The sequence below is a fragment of the Phocoena phocoena genome, chromosome 12 (assembly GCF_963924675.1).
Source record: "Phocoena phocoena chromosome 12, mPhoPho1.1, whole genome shotgun sequence".
NCBI classification, from domain to species: Eukaryota; Metazoa; Chordata; class Mammalia; order Artiodactyla; family Phocoenidae; genus Phocoena; species Phocoena phocoena.
In genome coordinates this window covers 12,620,493-12,635,059 of record NC_089230.1, presented here as the reverse complement: position 1 = coordinate 12,635,059, position 14,567 = coordinate 12,620,493, and the positions used below count along the sequence as shown (strand labels likewise).

At 40.6% G+C, this 14,567-nt stretch overlaps 1 protein-coding gene across 1 annotated transcript in view; it reads right to left on the bottom strand.

Annotated features, from left to right (window-relative positions):
- Positions 1-1,499: 1,499 nt before the first annotated feature.
- The window catches only part of IPCEF1 (interaction protein for cytohesin exchange factors 1), a 136,206-nt gene continuing 123,138 nt past the window's right edge, over positions 1,500-14,567 (bottom strand). The window contains exons 11-12 of the mRNA XM_065888613.1: positions 10,364-10,557; positions 1,500-1,715 (exon numbers count right to left, since the gene is read on the bottom strand). Of these exons, the coding sequence (XP_065744685.1) occupies positions 1,500-1,715; positions 10,364-10,557 (410 nt within the window). The remainder of the gene's footprint in view (positions 1,716-10,363; positions 10,558-14,567) is intronic.

Here is a 14,567-nt window from a genome sequence, read left to right as displayed (position 1 = left end):
TTACTAGAAGGGATAACGTAAGAGGAAAGTCCTTTTCTGGTTAGGATGGTTTACAACAGATAGAGATCTAAGCATTCTGGAGAGAGAGAGAAAAAAGAGAGAAAGAAGCAGAGAGAAAAGCCAGAAAATAAAGATTATTAATGCATGCCCTACACTTATCCCACAAGATCTCCTGAGCATTCATCAGACATTATAGTGCAACGTAATAACTCCAGTGAATCAATAGTATTCCTATTCTCAAGCAAAAAGTATATACTTTGAAACATATACTAAATAAAACATATAATATCATCTTTTAAGACACTAGTAATTTGAACTTCTATAAATATTCTTAAATAACAAATATATTTAGCTATTCACATAGGACACAAAGTGACACATAAACATACAAAAATAAAACAGTCATGTTTTAACTCTTTTGTTGTTTCTGTTGGGTTGATTTTTTTTAGACACTAAAGATACTAAAACAATTCAGACACCAGAATCATCTTGTCAATATTGATCCTGGGGAATCTGGATGTACATTTATTTATTTTAGGCCATGCTGCACTGCCTGGGGGAATCTTAGTTCCCCAACCAGGAATTGAACCCAGCCCCTCGGCAGTGAGACCACGAAGCCCTAACCACTGGACTGCCAGGGAAGTCCCTGGTTGTACCTTTATACTGTGCATAGCTACCACACCCAAGGGCAAAGGCAGTAAACATTCCTCGCTGGACATATTACTATGTCCTACAGTGGTTTAGAAAATCTCAGAGGGAATAGAGGTGTCCAAGTGTAATGAGAGAGTTTTCTTTAGCTGTTCTGTGGAAAGGAAACATTAATCAGATCCCTTACCCAAACTGGATAAAGTCTGAAAATATTAAGCTGTCCTTTGAGTAAGTGGAATATAGGACACGCCTCCTCCTTGGGCATTCCCGCACACCATTTGCTATGAAGTATTTCTCAACACGTGGAAAAGGCACCACCATTCTGGACCAAAGGCAAGCGATTTGGGTTCCACAATACCACATCTGTCCTGCCCCGGTTACTGCTGTAGATAGCATTCCTCCACTCAAAAGATGACTTGGGGAACTCAGCTACCCAACCAGATGGAATATATACATTCTTCTTTTGGAAAACAGAGTATTTCTATGAAGAAGTATCCCTGGTAAAAAGTGATCTTTTGTCCATGGAATGTTGTCATTCTCTTGAGAGCAACAAACAGAGGTGACAGTTCTCACATCCTACCTAGAACTTAGCATGGCCGGGGGCTCCCAGAAGGAACACAGAGACCATTTGCTCATCTGGACTCCATCCCTCCAGCTGGAATGGAAGCACTGAAACTGGTGATGCAGCATCAGTGTTTGTCTTCACCCCAGTTGCATCCCTAGAGGAGGAGCTGGTGCTTCCAGGAACTGGCTTTCAGTTTTCCTTTATAAGGAAAAATGTTAAGCTACTACAACATCTTGAAGAGTTGCTTCTGGGTAAGATGCGGGGGGGAGAGCATCCTGGCTTGTTCTCAAATAGAATTTTCAATGCAGGCAGAGGAAGGTGGCTTCTCGAGTCCCTGGAGGGAGCCTTCGGGGGTAGACGTAGGGGTCCTCTGCTGTTGATGCTGCTGGTAGATATCCTGGATGAGCAGGGTGTTCACGACCTTCCACTCCCTGTACTTTCTGGCTGTCAGCTTCGGATCATCCAGCAGCTGGTTAATCATGGCCAGGTCATGTTCTTTACACTGTCCAAGTAGGAAAAAAGAGACAGAGACAGAGAGAGGAGAGGGTGAGATGTGGTGACTATCTTAATTTCAATAAACCATCTTAAGCCCTTTTAGAAATAAACGCACATATACCTTGACCGTAAAAGTATCAAAGTGTTTTTACATATTAATATTCAAGTCCCTACAACAACCTAAGAGATATGGCAAGACATCCATTTACATAGTCTGACCACAAAGAAGGTAGGCATCCCACCCAAGACTTAGGGGAAGAACTAGGCATATAACCAAGGTCTCCTGTGTCACTCTTCCCTGATCAATCCACTATTCCACACTACAGTCATATTTCTATCTCGGTGTGAGCTTTATTCCTCCTGGAATGGCTTAATTGTATAATCATGCCTTAACCATCCAAACTTCACTAAGTAAAGCTGGGACATAGTACTTTTCCTAAGACATAAGTCAGTACAAAAATATATCTTTTTAGAGATAGAGATAGAGATAGAGATAGAAATAGAGATAGAGATAGAGATATATATTGGATCCGGCCCAACACTGAAATAGCCCACTTAAAAACTCATTAGTTGCCTTATGCTTTGCATATATCTTACCCTTTTTCCTTAAGAAAATCCCTTTATCAGGGAGCTCATTATATTGGGATAATCCTACTCCTTATGCCTTGATCCCAATACATTCTACCCTTACATAATGAAATATATATATATATATATATATATATATATATATATATATATATATATATATATATATTAGGGACTTCCCTGGTGGCACAATGGTTAAGAATCCACCTGCCAATGCAGGGGACACGGGTTCGAGCCCTGGTCTGGGAAGATCCCACATGCCGCGGAGCAACTAAGCCCATGCACCACAACTACTGAGCCTGCACTTTAGAGCCCATGAGCCACAACTACTGAGACCGTGGGCCACAACTACTGAAGCCCATGCGCCTAGAGCCTGTGCTCTGCAACAAGAGAAGCCACCGCAATGAGAAGCCCACGCACCGCAATGAAGAGTAGTCCCCGCTCGCCACAACTAGAGAAAGCCCATGCACAGCAATGAAGACCCGATGCAGCCAAAAATAAATAAATTTATTTTAAAAACATATATATCTTTTTATTTTTTATTAAATTATACCATTTTTTAATAAATTTCACACATTTAATATATACAGAATAAATATGTAGGCTATCATTTTATTCAAAGAAAAGACTATTAAACTTCCATCCAAATAGTGCATATTTCAGTGATGCTAGTAGACAATCTATTCATATTACTTCACCTGCCTCCTCTGTAACCAATGACACATTTCCGAAATGTCTGTCTCAGGTTAGGGGATTTTTCTGTAGTCAAGGAATGGAGTGAAACATAAGATGTATCAGCCACCACATTCAAAAAAAGATCTCTCCACCTGACACATTTATCTCAAATCTATTCCTGTTCCCTTCATCCCTGTGCACATAATCCCACTTTCGGATACCAAGTCCACTATATCACACTTGATCTGCTGCTACAGCCTCCCAAGTGAGGTTCCTGCCTCCAGTCCCCACTTTGTATCCACCCTCTGCCCGACAGTGCAAGGGGTCCCCCTAAAATTCCAAGTATTCTTAATAGTTCCCCTTCATGCCCAAGGTTCCGTGGACGTGAGCCCATCCTCCACTTCCTTCTTCCTTTCCTCTCTAAGAGTGTTGATGTGGATTTTCTCCCCGACATGCTGCTACTTCATACCCCCGGGATGTGCCACACAGAGGACCTTCTTCACCTTCCTTCACCTGGGGACTCTAATTCCTTGAGGGACCTTCACATGGAACATTTCCCAGTTGTTTTTTTTACTGGATTTTACTACAGCTCATAAAGGTATACTCACTTCAGACATCAGTCTCTCCAAAAAAACCTCTGAACCCCCAGATTGAACTGAGAAGCTTTTTGTATGTTCACGTGCCTTCCAATGCTGGGATCCAGCCCTCTTAGAACTTACCATGTTACGCTGAGATGTTCATGGCTCTGTCACGCCACCTATTCTAAAGCTTCTTAAGGACGGTGACAGGGAACATATTTTATTCATTCCTGTATTCCCTGTACCTAACACAGTCATGAATGACAGGTAGACATTCAATGCCTGTTCATTACTGAACTAATCTCTCTGCCTAGATCCAGGTCAGCATGTGCTAAATATTCACAACTGTGCCCACTGGTCAAAGTTCAAATTCATGACCACTGCCATTAAATGGACTTTCACTACTATCCAATAATTGTGTTTTCTTATCCCTTTTCTCTCCCCCTCTCCCAAATGACTATTTCAAAACTTCTCATTTCTACTCAAATCTCCTCCCCAATCCTCCCTTGTAGCTGATGACACTGCTCTTTATTTTTTTGAGGAAATGGAAACCATCAGAAAAGTAGTTCTCCCAAGCTCCTAGCACCTTCTACTACATCAGCACCAATATAAGCTGCCTTCCTTCCTGTTCATTTGGGTGAAATATCTGTGCTCCTAGCGAAGACCCATCTCTCTACTTGTACAAGTGCGTCCTCTCTCACATTCAAGAAATTCACTTCAGCAATTCTCCCCTCTTTCCTGTGACTCGTCAATTTCCTGTCTCCATGCGATCATTCTCACGGGCGTACAGCATGCTCTCATTCCCCCCATCGTAAAAGCCCTCCCTTGAGCCCACTTCACTATTCCTGCTAACGTTCAGCTCTTCTCTGCCTCCAACGTCCTTGTGCCCGTTCTTTCACAGAATGTCTCCAATCAGGCTTCTGCCCCCATCCTTCCACCAAAACTGCTCTGGTTGGGGCCATCTGTGACCACCATGCTGCTAAGTCCAATGATCCATTATTCATCTTCAACTTATCAACAGCATCTAAAACTGCTGACTACTCCTTCTTGAACACCTTCATCATGTTGTTCTGTGACACATTTTCCTGAATCTTCTCATCCTAGAGTGACCGCTTATTCTCAGCCTCCTTTGCTGGTTCCACCCAATCTCTTAACACTGGTATGCCCCAGAGCTCCAGATTTAGCCTATTCTCTGTTTTATTTACATTCATGCTCTTGGAAATTTCACGTACTCTCTTCCCCTCTCCCTACACACTGAGGGTCCCAAATCTACCTTGCCAGCCTTACCATCGCCCTGAACACCATACTTGTTGATCCCTTCAGCAGCTCCACTTGGGCGTCTCCAATATAACGTATCCAAAACTTACTTCCTGTTATTCTCAATACCCCCATCTACTCCCAATACGTACTGAAACCTGCTCCTACCATAGTCATCCTCAAAGCACCTCATAGCAACTCCATCTTGCCAGTTGCTCAGGCCAGACACTGGAGTTGTCCTTGACTCCTTCTCTTACTCCCAACGTACCAGAAAATTCAGACGGTTCTACCTTTGAAATATGTCAAGCCATGGCACAGCTCTGTTGAGAACTTTCCAAAGGCTTCCTATCGCACTGAGTTGAAGCCAAGGTGTTTCCAATGTCAGTGAGGCATTACAGGCTGTGATCCCCTGCTGCCCCTTGGACCCACGGCTCTGCTCCCCATCTCGCCTCCCCACCCCATTCCAGCCACACTGACCTCCTTACCCGTCCTTAAATGGACCAGGCACACCCCCATCCCAAGGAATGTGCGTTTTTGTCCCTGTTACTCAAAACATTCTGCCTCAGGTAGACTGAAGGCTCACTCCCTTTCCTTTTTCAGATTTTACCCAAATTCTATCTTTTAAAGAGACTTCTCATGCTTATCCTAGTTACAAATCAGTCCCTCAACATTCCTTATTCCCCTTCTCTTCTATTTGCTACCAAATGTATCATCACCTAGCACACTACAAATTTAATGTATTTATTTTGTTTATTTTTTTCTCCACCTAAATGTAAGCTTCATGAGGTCAAGCACTTTTGTCTGATATATAGCCAGGTGTCTGAAAGAATGACTGACACGTAGTAGACTTTCACTAAATACCTGTTGAAAAAAATGAATATATCAAATAAGAAGTGAATGAAAGAACTAGTCACCCATGTGCCTTCTAACCTCTTTTGCATCATGAACCCTATTTAGAGTCTGAGGAAATCCTCTCCATAAACGGACAAACAAACAAACAAAAAATATATATATATAATTATATATATGATATACGTATTATTGAATATATCTGTATTATATCTACATAATATATAATATGTTATATAGATATATATTACAGATATATAGATAGATACAGGCATAGACATAGACATAGACATAGACATAGACATAGACATAGACATAGACATATAGATATATCCACACATTTGCATATAGTTTTAGGGATTCTAAGAATTGGCAGCGTGTATTTTATCCAAATGAGGTATCTGCTCGTGCATGATCCCAAACATTAGTGGCACACAAATGTATTTTCTGTACTCTACAATTAGCTTTAACTTACATTTTATTTGGGGTGTTTTATTACATTTTCTTGTTTTCTTCTTTTCCTATTTCTAGATTGGTCAGAGTAATATTAATTTTGAGGGAAAAGTACCATACATATAGTAATCTGAGTGGTGAGATTTATAATTTTAAAGCAAGAGAGCAAGGGTGTGGTGATAAATGGAGATCAAAAGATATATTTGGGTTTCAGGAAGGAGAGAAAATTGTGCAGTAGGAAAGTAACCAAAGAGGGATATGAAGCAGGTTGGCCAGGACCCAGAAGCAGAGGGAAGAAAGGTTAGTTAATAAGGGGGTAACTAGGAAGGATTGCTGGTAGAAAGTCAAGCAGGACCAAGAGAGTTTTCTTTCTTCTCTCTGAGTTCTCCACAACTCTACTTCCAAAGACAATCTTTTCCAAAAAAAAAAAAAAATGCTTTCATTCTATAATATTACCATAGTGCTGTTCCTATGAAGATACTTAAGGAGTGTTACTTTGTTCTTAAGAAATTTTGACATCTGTGCAGAGAGAGATCCTAATATTTTATTGAAAAAAACTAAATAAGATCTTTGCAGATCAACCAAATTTGGAAAATTGATTTTTTTAAGGCAAAAATGAATTCACCACCACTCTAAAGGGGATAAAAGGTTTTAGGAAAGGGTCTCTTCAACTAACACTTCTCAAATGGTTTTTAGCTCTAAATAATTCAAATTTCTTACCATTCAGCTCAAGTCCGTGTTAGCTCTTTTATGGATAAAAGAAAAAACTGTAGATAAGAATAGAGAGGAAGGAAATTAATGAAACAACTTAACCCTCTGCACTCCTTCTTTGACTCGGCACCCTGGGGTCAACAGGCATCACGCAAAGGCCCTGCTTCTCCCCTATAGAGCAGCAGGCTCACTGGATGCTTTGAACCACTTTGACAACATACTCCTGGCTTTCTGGCAGGCGGGCAGGGTCTGGTAGGGGTTCTGAAAAATAACATACTTCCATTCTTCACTCCAAATATTCAGTACATGGCTTGCCTTAAGACCTAAGCACTGGAAATGTATTCTACCAGAGCAGGTGGGCAAAGAAGTGTTCGTTCCTCTTTTGACACAGGCAAGAGGAATCTTGGGAGAAAGTTTCAGTTGGACCCATTAATCGTTCATTTAAAAATAAATACAGGCTTAGCCAAAAGTCCGGGGATGTGGAGCTATCAGAAACCCCTAAAGGTCTAATCTGAAGGCCTTTAGTGTGTGACATGATAGCTTGCTCAACTTTCTAAAAGAATTTCCATGAAGAGCATTCATTCCAATACAGTCCCAGTGAGAGGATTTTTCTTCATATCTGGAATGTGCCTATTACTAATACAAACATTATTATTCAAACAGTTTCCTTGTTTCTGCATGAAACTGTTCTTTTTGCTTGTCCACACTCCGGCTTCGAAGTATTTTTTAAGTAAACATTTACATTGCAACATAACACACATAGAGAAAAACGCGCATATAAGGTTTGTGCTTGATGAAATTATCACAAAATGAACACATCTGCGTAGCCACCATCAAAGTCAAAAAAGACTCTTACCCGGAATTTCAGAAGCTTTACTTGTGGCCTCTCCCAGTGCATATCCTCCCCTCCCCCTCAAAGGCAACCACTATCCTGACTGCTTTGAGTTTTAAAGACAGTTAAAATAATTCTGATAGCTTTGTGACATGAATGAACATGATGTACCAGATAATCTTTCTCTAATGAATAGGTTGATGTGCTTTTCTCTTTTTTTTCCAACAAGGTCAATTTCCACATCATCATGTCCTCCTCGGAGGTTCACAGGAATACATAACATGGGGTACATTTCATCAGCCCCAGCGTAAGGGATCTGTGGAAAGGTCTTCTTTCCAGAAATGTTCAGAGAGTGCAGTTCTTCAGCTGGGTGGGGTAGAGAGCCCCTGAGATGGCCCCAATGTTCCTTGCTCCCCAGTACTCATGCCCTTCTGTAATTCCCCTCCTTGACTGCAGGAAGGCTGACCTAGCAACTTGCTTCTAATGAACCGAATACTGGAAATGGATGTGATGTCACTCCTGAGATTGGGGTACAACCCACCCTGCTCGCTCACTCTCGCAGCTTTACTGCTCTGCAGGCAGCCAGCTTCTATTTTGGGAACTGCCCTATGAAGAGACTCACATGGGAAGGAACTGGGGGTGGCCTCCAGCCAACAGACAGTGAACAACTGAGACCCTCAGTCCAACAACCTGCGAGGAACTGAATCCTGCCAACAACCACGTGAGAGAGCTTGGAAGCACACCCTCCCCCAGTGGAGGAATGAATGCAGTCCCAGCTGATGCCTGGATTACAGCCTTATAAGAGACTTTGAAGCAGAAGCACCTATCCAAGCCACACCCAAATGCCTAACTCACAGAAACTGTGAAATGATGAATGTCTATTGCCTGTAGCTGCTAAGTTTGTGGGTATTTTGTTGCCTAGCAATAGATAACTAATACCTGGGAAGAAAAGAAAAAGATGCTGAGTTCCTCAAGCCTGTGGCCATAGTGCATGGAGAACAAGACGTCACAGAGAACCAGCTGCGTCGGTAAAACCTTTGAATTCTTTGTACAAACCTGCGCTCCCAGTTTCCAAGCCCCTGGCCATGGTCGGGTGAAGGTCCAGAATCCTGAGTTTCCTGCTCTTTGGAAAGCTGAGACCACCGTCTTTCTCCTTCTAGAAGTAGCCTGAACTGTCCAGGCTCTCCTTAGCCTCTATTCCCTACTTCTCCCAATGTGGGCTGCAACATCTCATCCACTGATATGCATCTGCCTAGGCCAGCTCCTCCTCCTTGAATGTACTTCCTTCTCTTCCTGATTTTCTTCATCTCTTATGATGGGCCAGTTTCAGCATCTCCACGGCATTGTCCCTAATGGCCTCAGGTAGGCAGCTGTTTCCCTCCTCTGGGCTACCAAAGCTGATATCAACTATAGCACTTATCACATCTCATAGCAATTGTTTTCCTTTATGTTTCCATTGTCCAGTGGGGTCTTCTCAGTGGTGCCAGTGTCCTAGAGTAGTGCCTCATACATAGTAAGAGTCGGGAAGTATTTGTTCAATAAAAAATGTATTCACTTGTATCAGTTATCACAAATAAGACAGTAAAATCCCAACACAGTATGGCATATTACATTGGATGACCAAACACATTTAGCCACTCTGTAAATACTATGGAATATAACATATTTGACTTTGAAATGAGTGCTAGTGATGTCTTTCATCATTAAATGCTAGGCAATTTCCTCTACGTTTGGGTTTTCTTTGTATAACTAAAATACACCTTTGCCTTTTATTTTTCAGCCTTATTTTTACAAGGCTCACTGGGACATGTGACTGAGAGTCGCTCCACCATCTTTTGTAGCCTTGTCCTTTTGCTTGCTGATATTTCTTCCTGGAGAGGGATTCAAATTCATGATGCAAAAGGACATGTACAAAACAGCATTAAATTGCGGGTCTACAAGGCTTTCCAGAATCTGTAAATCTTCTGCTAATTCAGGACTGTTTTACAAAGTATTCTGGCCTCTACTTGTTTGTGCTATAATCTAAACGTGAAAGCAGGATGCTTTTGTTATAAAGAACCATTTGAGTTATGGGAGGCCATGAACGTAGCTTCAGTACATCCTGTGCCCTGTCCCTTATTCTCACTGTGAAAACATCTGCTCGTCTGCTACCGTGAAGTGTCTGTTTCCCACTGCCCAGCTCTCATGGTGTTCCTGGCTCCAGACTCAAGAGCTTAGCATCACGTAAGTCTGCTATATCTGAAATGTAGAAAGTTTCTTCTGGATATAGTATAAAAGAACAGCACCCTTTAATGAATCAGGCAAAATCCCAAGATCTTATTAAGTTTTACTGTGTATTCTCACCAGTTGACTATCTCAGGCTCTCAGCAACATTTATTATTCCAGGTCGTAGGGCACAAAAACAAATTACACATGATCCTTGCCATCTAGGAGCTTAGTATTTGAAATTTTACACCAGAGTGAATGCAAAAATCAAGGCCTATTGTAAAAACAAAACAAAACAAACAAAAAAAACTGCATTGGGTGCTACTGCGTGAATTTCCTACTGTTTTAAGAATGTCAAGGGTCAACTCACCCTATTGAGACTGTATTGGCTTTTACTGCCTTTCCCTACCCTCCACCCACACATGTGGTTAGCATAAATCATTCTACAGAACCAGCATCTTCTCACGCCACATCCACAGAGTTCATCCACAGTCCGAAATTTCTTACCTTTAATGTGCTATTCAAAGTTCGGATTTTGTGGAGCTTCTCGTTTATGGATGGATTTTTGCACCGCTTGACAAAGGACTTTCTCAACTCCTTTTTGGTTGAAGGTCGCCGGTCCCCAAGAGGAGATAGACTAGCTTGCTCTAACGATTTGTAGAGCTTCTCCATTTCATCATCTTCAGACACTTTTGTCTCTTCTATTAAAATAAATAAATAACAATAAACCCAGTTAATCAAGGACAGAACATTTGACATGGTCCTAAAACAAGGCCCTCCTGATACCTTGATCTTAGACTTCCAGCCTCCAAAACTGTGAGACATAAATTTTTATTGTCTAAGCCGCTCAGTTGGTGGTACTTTGTCATACCAGGGCCATGTTCCCTTTGAAGGCTCTAGGGAAGGATCTGTTCCAGGCCTCCCTTCCAGCTTCTGGTGGTTCCTTGGCTTGTGGCAGCGTAACTCCAATCTTCACACGGTGTTTTACAGTGTGCATGTCTCTGTGTCCAAATTTCCCCCTTTTATAGACACCAGTCATATGGATTAGGGGCTCACCCTATTGACCTCTTAACTAATTACACCTGCAAAAAATAACCATTTCCTAATAAGGTCACATTCTGAGGTCTCAGTGGTTATGACTTCAACACAGGAACTTTGGAAGGACACAATTGAACCCATAATAGTACACAATCTAACCTCCCAAAATTTATGTCCCTCTCACGTGCAAAATACATTCACTCATCCCAACATCTCCGGAAGTCTTAACCCATTCAAACATCAACTCTAAGTCTCAAATCTCACCCAAATATCATCTAAATCAGAGATTGGTGGGACTCAGGGAATGACTCAGCCTGGGGCAAAGTTCCTCTCCACCTATAAACCTGTGAAACCAAGTAAGTTCTCTGTTTCTAAAATACAGTGGTGGGGCAGGATAACCTTACAAACCAGTACACACTCTAAAGCTTGAGAACCATCGTCCCAGATCACATTTTAATGTCCTTCCTAGAACTGTTCTTTGAATGAAGGAATCCACCTGTGGTCTGTGGCTTTCAGCAGATAATAATAGTCCCTCATGCCACACACCTCCATTCTCTTTGTTAACCACACCTTGCCAGCCTCAGCTCAAATGCTTCCAGGAAAGTGACTCCACCCAGGATCCGGGGGGACCCCGGATGTGCTAGGCTAAGCCAGCGGCAGTTCCATCATGCTAGCCACAGTCATTCATCCAGGGATGAGCACGTGTCTCAGATCAGGTCCACTGGGGCCAAAGAGACTCAATTCTGAGACTTTGGTTTGGGGTATCAGGGAATCAATTTCTCTATTTTCCTAAACTGAGTGGTGTGATGATGTAACCTGGAAGATTCCAGAAATCGTGCCAAGAATCATGAGAATGGAGCCAATCCATAGGATCCAACTGACACATGGATTTTGGTGATACCATTACTGCCCTCTTAGCTTATGGGAGCCAGTACATTGCCTTTGTTAAGATATTCTGAGTGTCGTTTTCAAGCATATGCAGCTGAAAGAGTCTCAAATGATATAGAAAGTTACTCAAAGAAAACCATCTCTTGATGCTGCTTTAATTTCTTACTAAAAACTTCAGTCCTTTATTCACTTCAGTCTGAAAATAATGTTGGGAAGGACAGACAATAAGATTGTTTTCTACCATGTACTTCCTAGTGTCTATGCATTTTAGCTCCCATCCTGAGAACAAGCTTGATAGAGGATCATATAGGAAGTATGGCCTTAGAAGAACTGGAGAAAAGGTCTCACCAAAGAGAAAAGCATACAACAGTAGTCTAGGAGCATCAAAATTAAGCACACTCACTTACTTTACAGTTTACTCGTATAAGATTAAGTGCCTTTAGGCAATAGTTTTCCCCCTTCTACTACCAGAAAGTCCACAGGTGTGCCCAATACTCTTTCATAAAATGAAGAGCAAAGATGTTGGGCTAACTTTGCAACTAAATTAAAGTATTGGTCAGTAAACTTCTCTGTTCACTACCACAATAGTATCAAAAAAGGAGAAAATATTCAAAACTACATTTGAACACAATTAGACTTTTTGGCTCAGTCTGTGCAGACATCAAAAGTAGGTTTTTGTCAATAAGCACATGAAAAGATGCTCAACATATCAGTCATTAGAGAAATGCAAGTCAAAACCACAGTGAGATACTACTTCACACTCACCAGGATGGCTAAAATCAAAAAGGCACAATAAGAAGTGTGGCCAAGGATGTGGAGAAACTGGAACCTTTAAAGTTGCTGGTGGGAATATAAAATGGACCCACCACTTTAGGAAACCGTTTGGAAGTTCCTCAAAATGCTTAATGTAGCATTTTAAGTTACCATACGACCCACCAATTCCATTTCTAGTTATATACTCAAGAAAATTAAAAACATGTTAACACAAAACTTGTGCATGAATGTCATGAATGATATAGACAAAAGGTGCGAACAGCCTAAATGCTCATCAGCTGATGAGTGGGGTAACAGATTGTGGTACACGCATGCAATGGAGTATTAGTCATTAAAAGAAATGAAGTACTGACACATACTAAAACATGGACGAAACTTGAAAAATTCTTTGAAGTAAAAAAAGCCAGTCACAAAAGACACATACTGTATCGTCCATTTATAATGAAATGTCCAGAATAAACAAATCCGTGGAGACAGAAAGTAGATTAGTGGTTGCCCGGGGCTGAGGAAGGGACAAGTAGGAATGGGGAGTGACTGCTAATATGTATGGGGTTTTTCCTGTGTGTGGTGCTAAAATGTCCTCAAATTAGATTGTGGATCTAGTTGCACCACTCTATGAATATACTAAAAACCACTGAACTGTATGTTTTTATGTGTGAATTTTATGGTATGTGAAGCATATGTCAATAGAGCTATTAAAAAGTAGACTTTTATAATATTATCATGATAACTGATGACACTTGCATAGGAGAAATATTAAGCATGGCAACAGTCCTGGAGTTAAGCTGGAGACATCAGAAAGTCTTAAGAAATCTAAATAAAAAGACTTCTGACTCTTAGAGCAGAACATTAGCATTGGCGACTCTGGGAGTTTTCAGTCCCACAAGAACACAATAATTGTACACATCATTTTTTTACAGATAGGCAGGTGGGGGCTCTACCTCAAATAAAGCCTGAATACATAGCTTTTAATACCACAGTATTTTTACAGTAATATATATTTAACAAACCTCAAGAAACAAACCAAACAAGTATACGACAAAGAAGATAAACAGAATGACTTCTTTACTTCCTCTGTGTTCACCAAGCTGCTAAAGATTGCGATAGAAAATAAAAATACTTTCGACTAACACATTAATTTGTAATTATGTCAGAGTAAAATGATTATATTAAGATCTTATATCTAATTCAACAATATTAAATCAGTAAAGATGAAAATAAACTTTAGAATCTTGAAATAACATGGCATAAAGTACATTCCCTAAATGAAAAATAAAGAGGACCGCCTCTTTGGATAATTTTATTATTATTTAATATATTTATATCAATATACATTACCTTTAAGTTAAAAATATCAGAGATTATCGCCCTTCCACACACATATTCCTGTCCCTATTTGCCTTTCTTGTATCATAATCTGAGAGATATACAACTAGATATATCTAGTATATTGTATATAGTATAATATGTAGTATATTGCTAGATACTCATGGGAAAGACCTGTGATCTAACCTCATCCATGACCTAAATGGGAATTTTATACTGTTTTACTGTTACTAATGGCTGGTGCCTAGGTCTTCACGGGACAATAAAATGAACATCCAGTAATAATGGAAGCAGATGATAAACAGGATCATAGGACAAAAAAAAGACCCAAAGGGTACAAGCACACAGGAAAACACAGCTTGCACCTGACCCTAAAGCCGAGGCGAACCGAGTCCTTCCTAACGGTTGTATGGAAGACTAGCGCTGGCTGGCTAATCCTACAGGGCTATCCCTGTACCTTTCAAAGGCTTCTCAATAGAGTAATATTTTAAAAATCTCCATTTCACCTTTTTTATGTAAATATTTTTCTAAATTGTAATATCATATTAGGAAACACTACATTGTTCCCTTATCTTACCAGATTATAAAAAGAGAAAAAAAAAAAAAAAAACATTGGCAGAAAAGACCACTGGTCTCTCTCCCTCTGGAAACAGAAGCCAAGTTAATTATTTCTATCTCCCTTGTG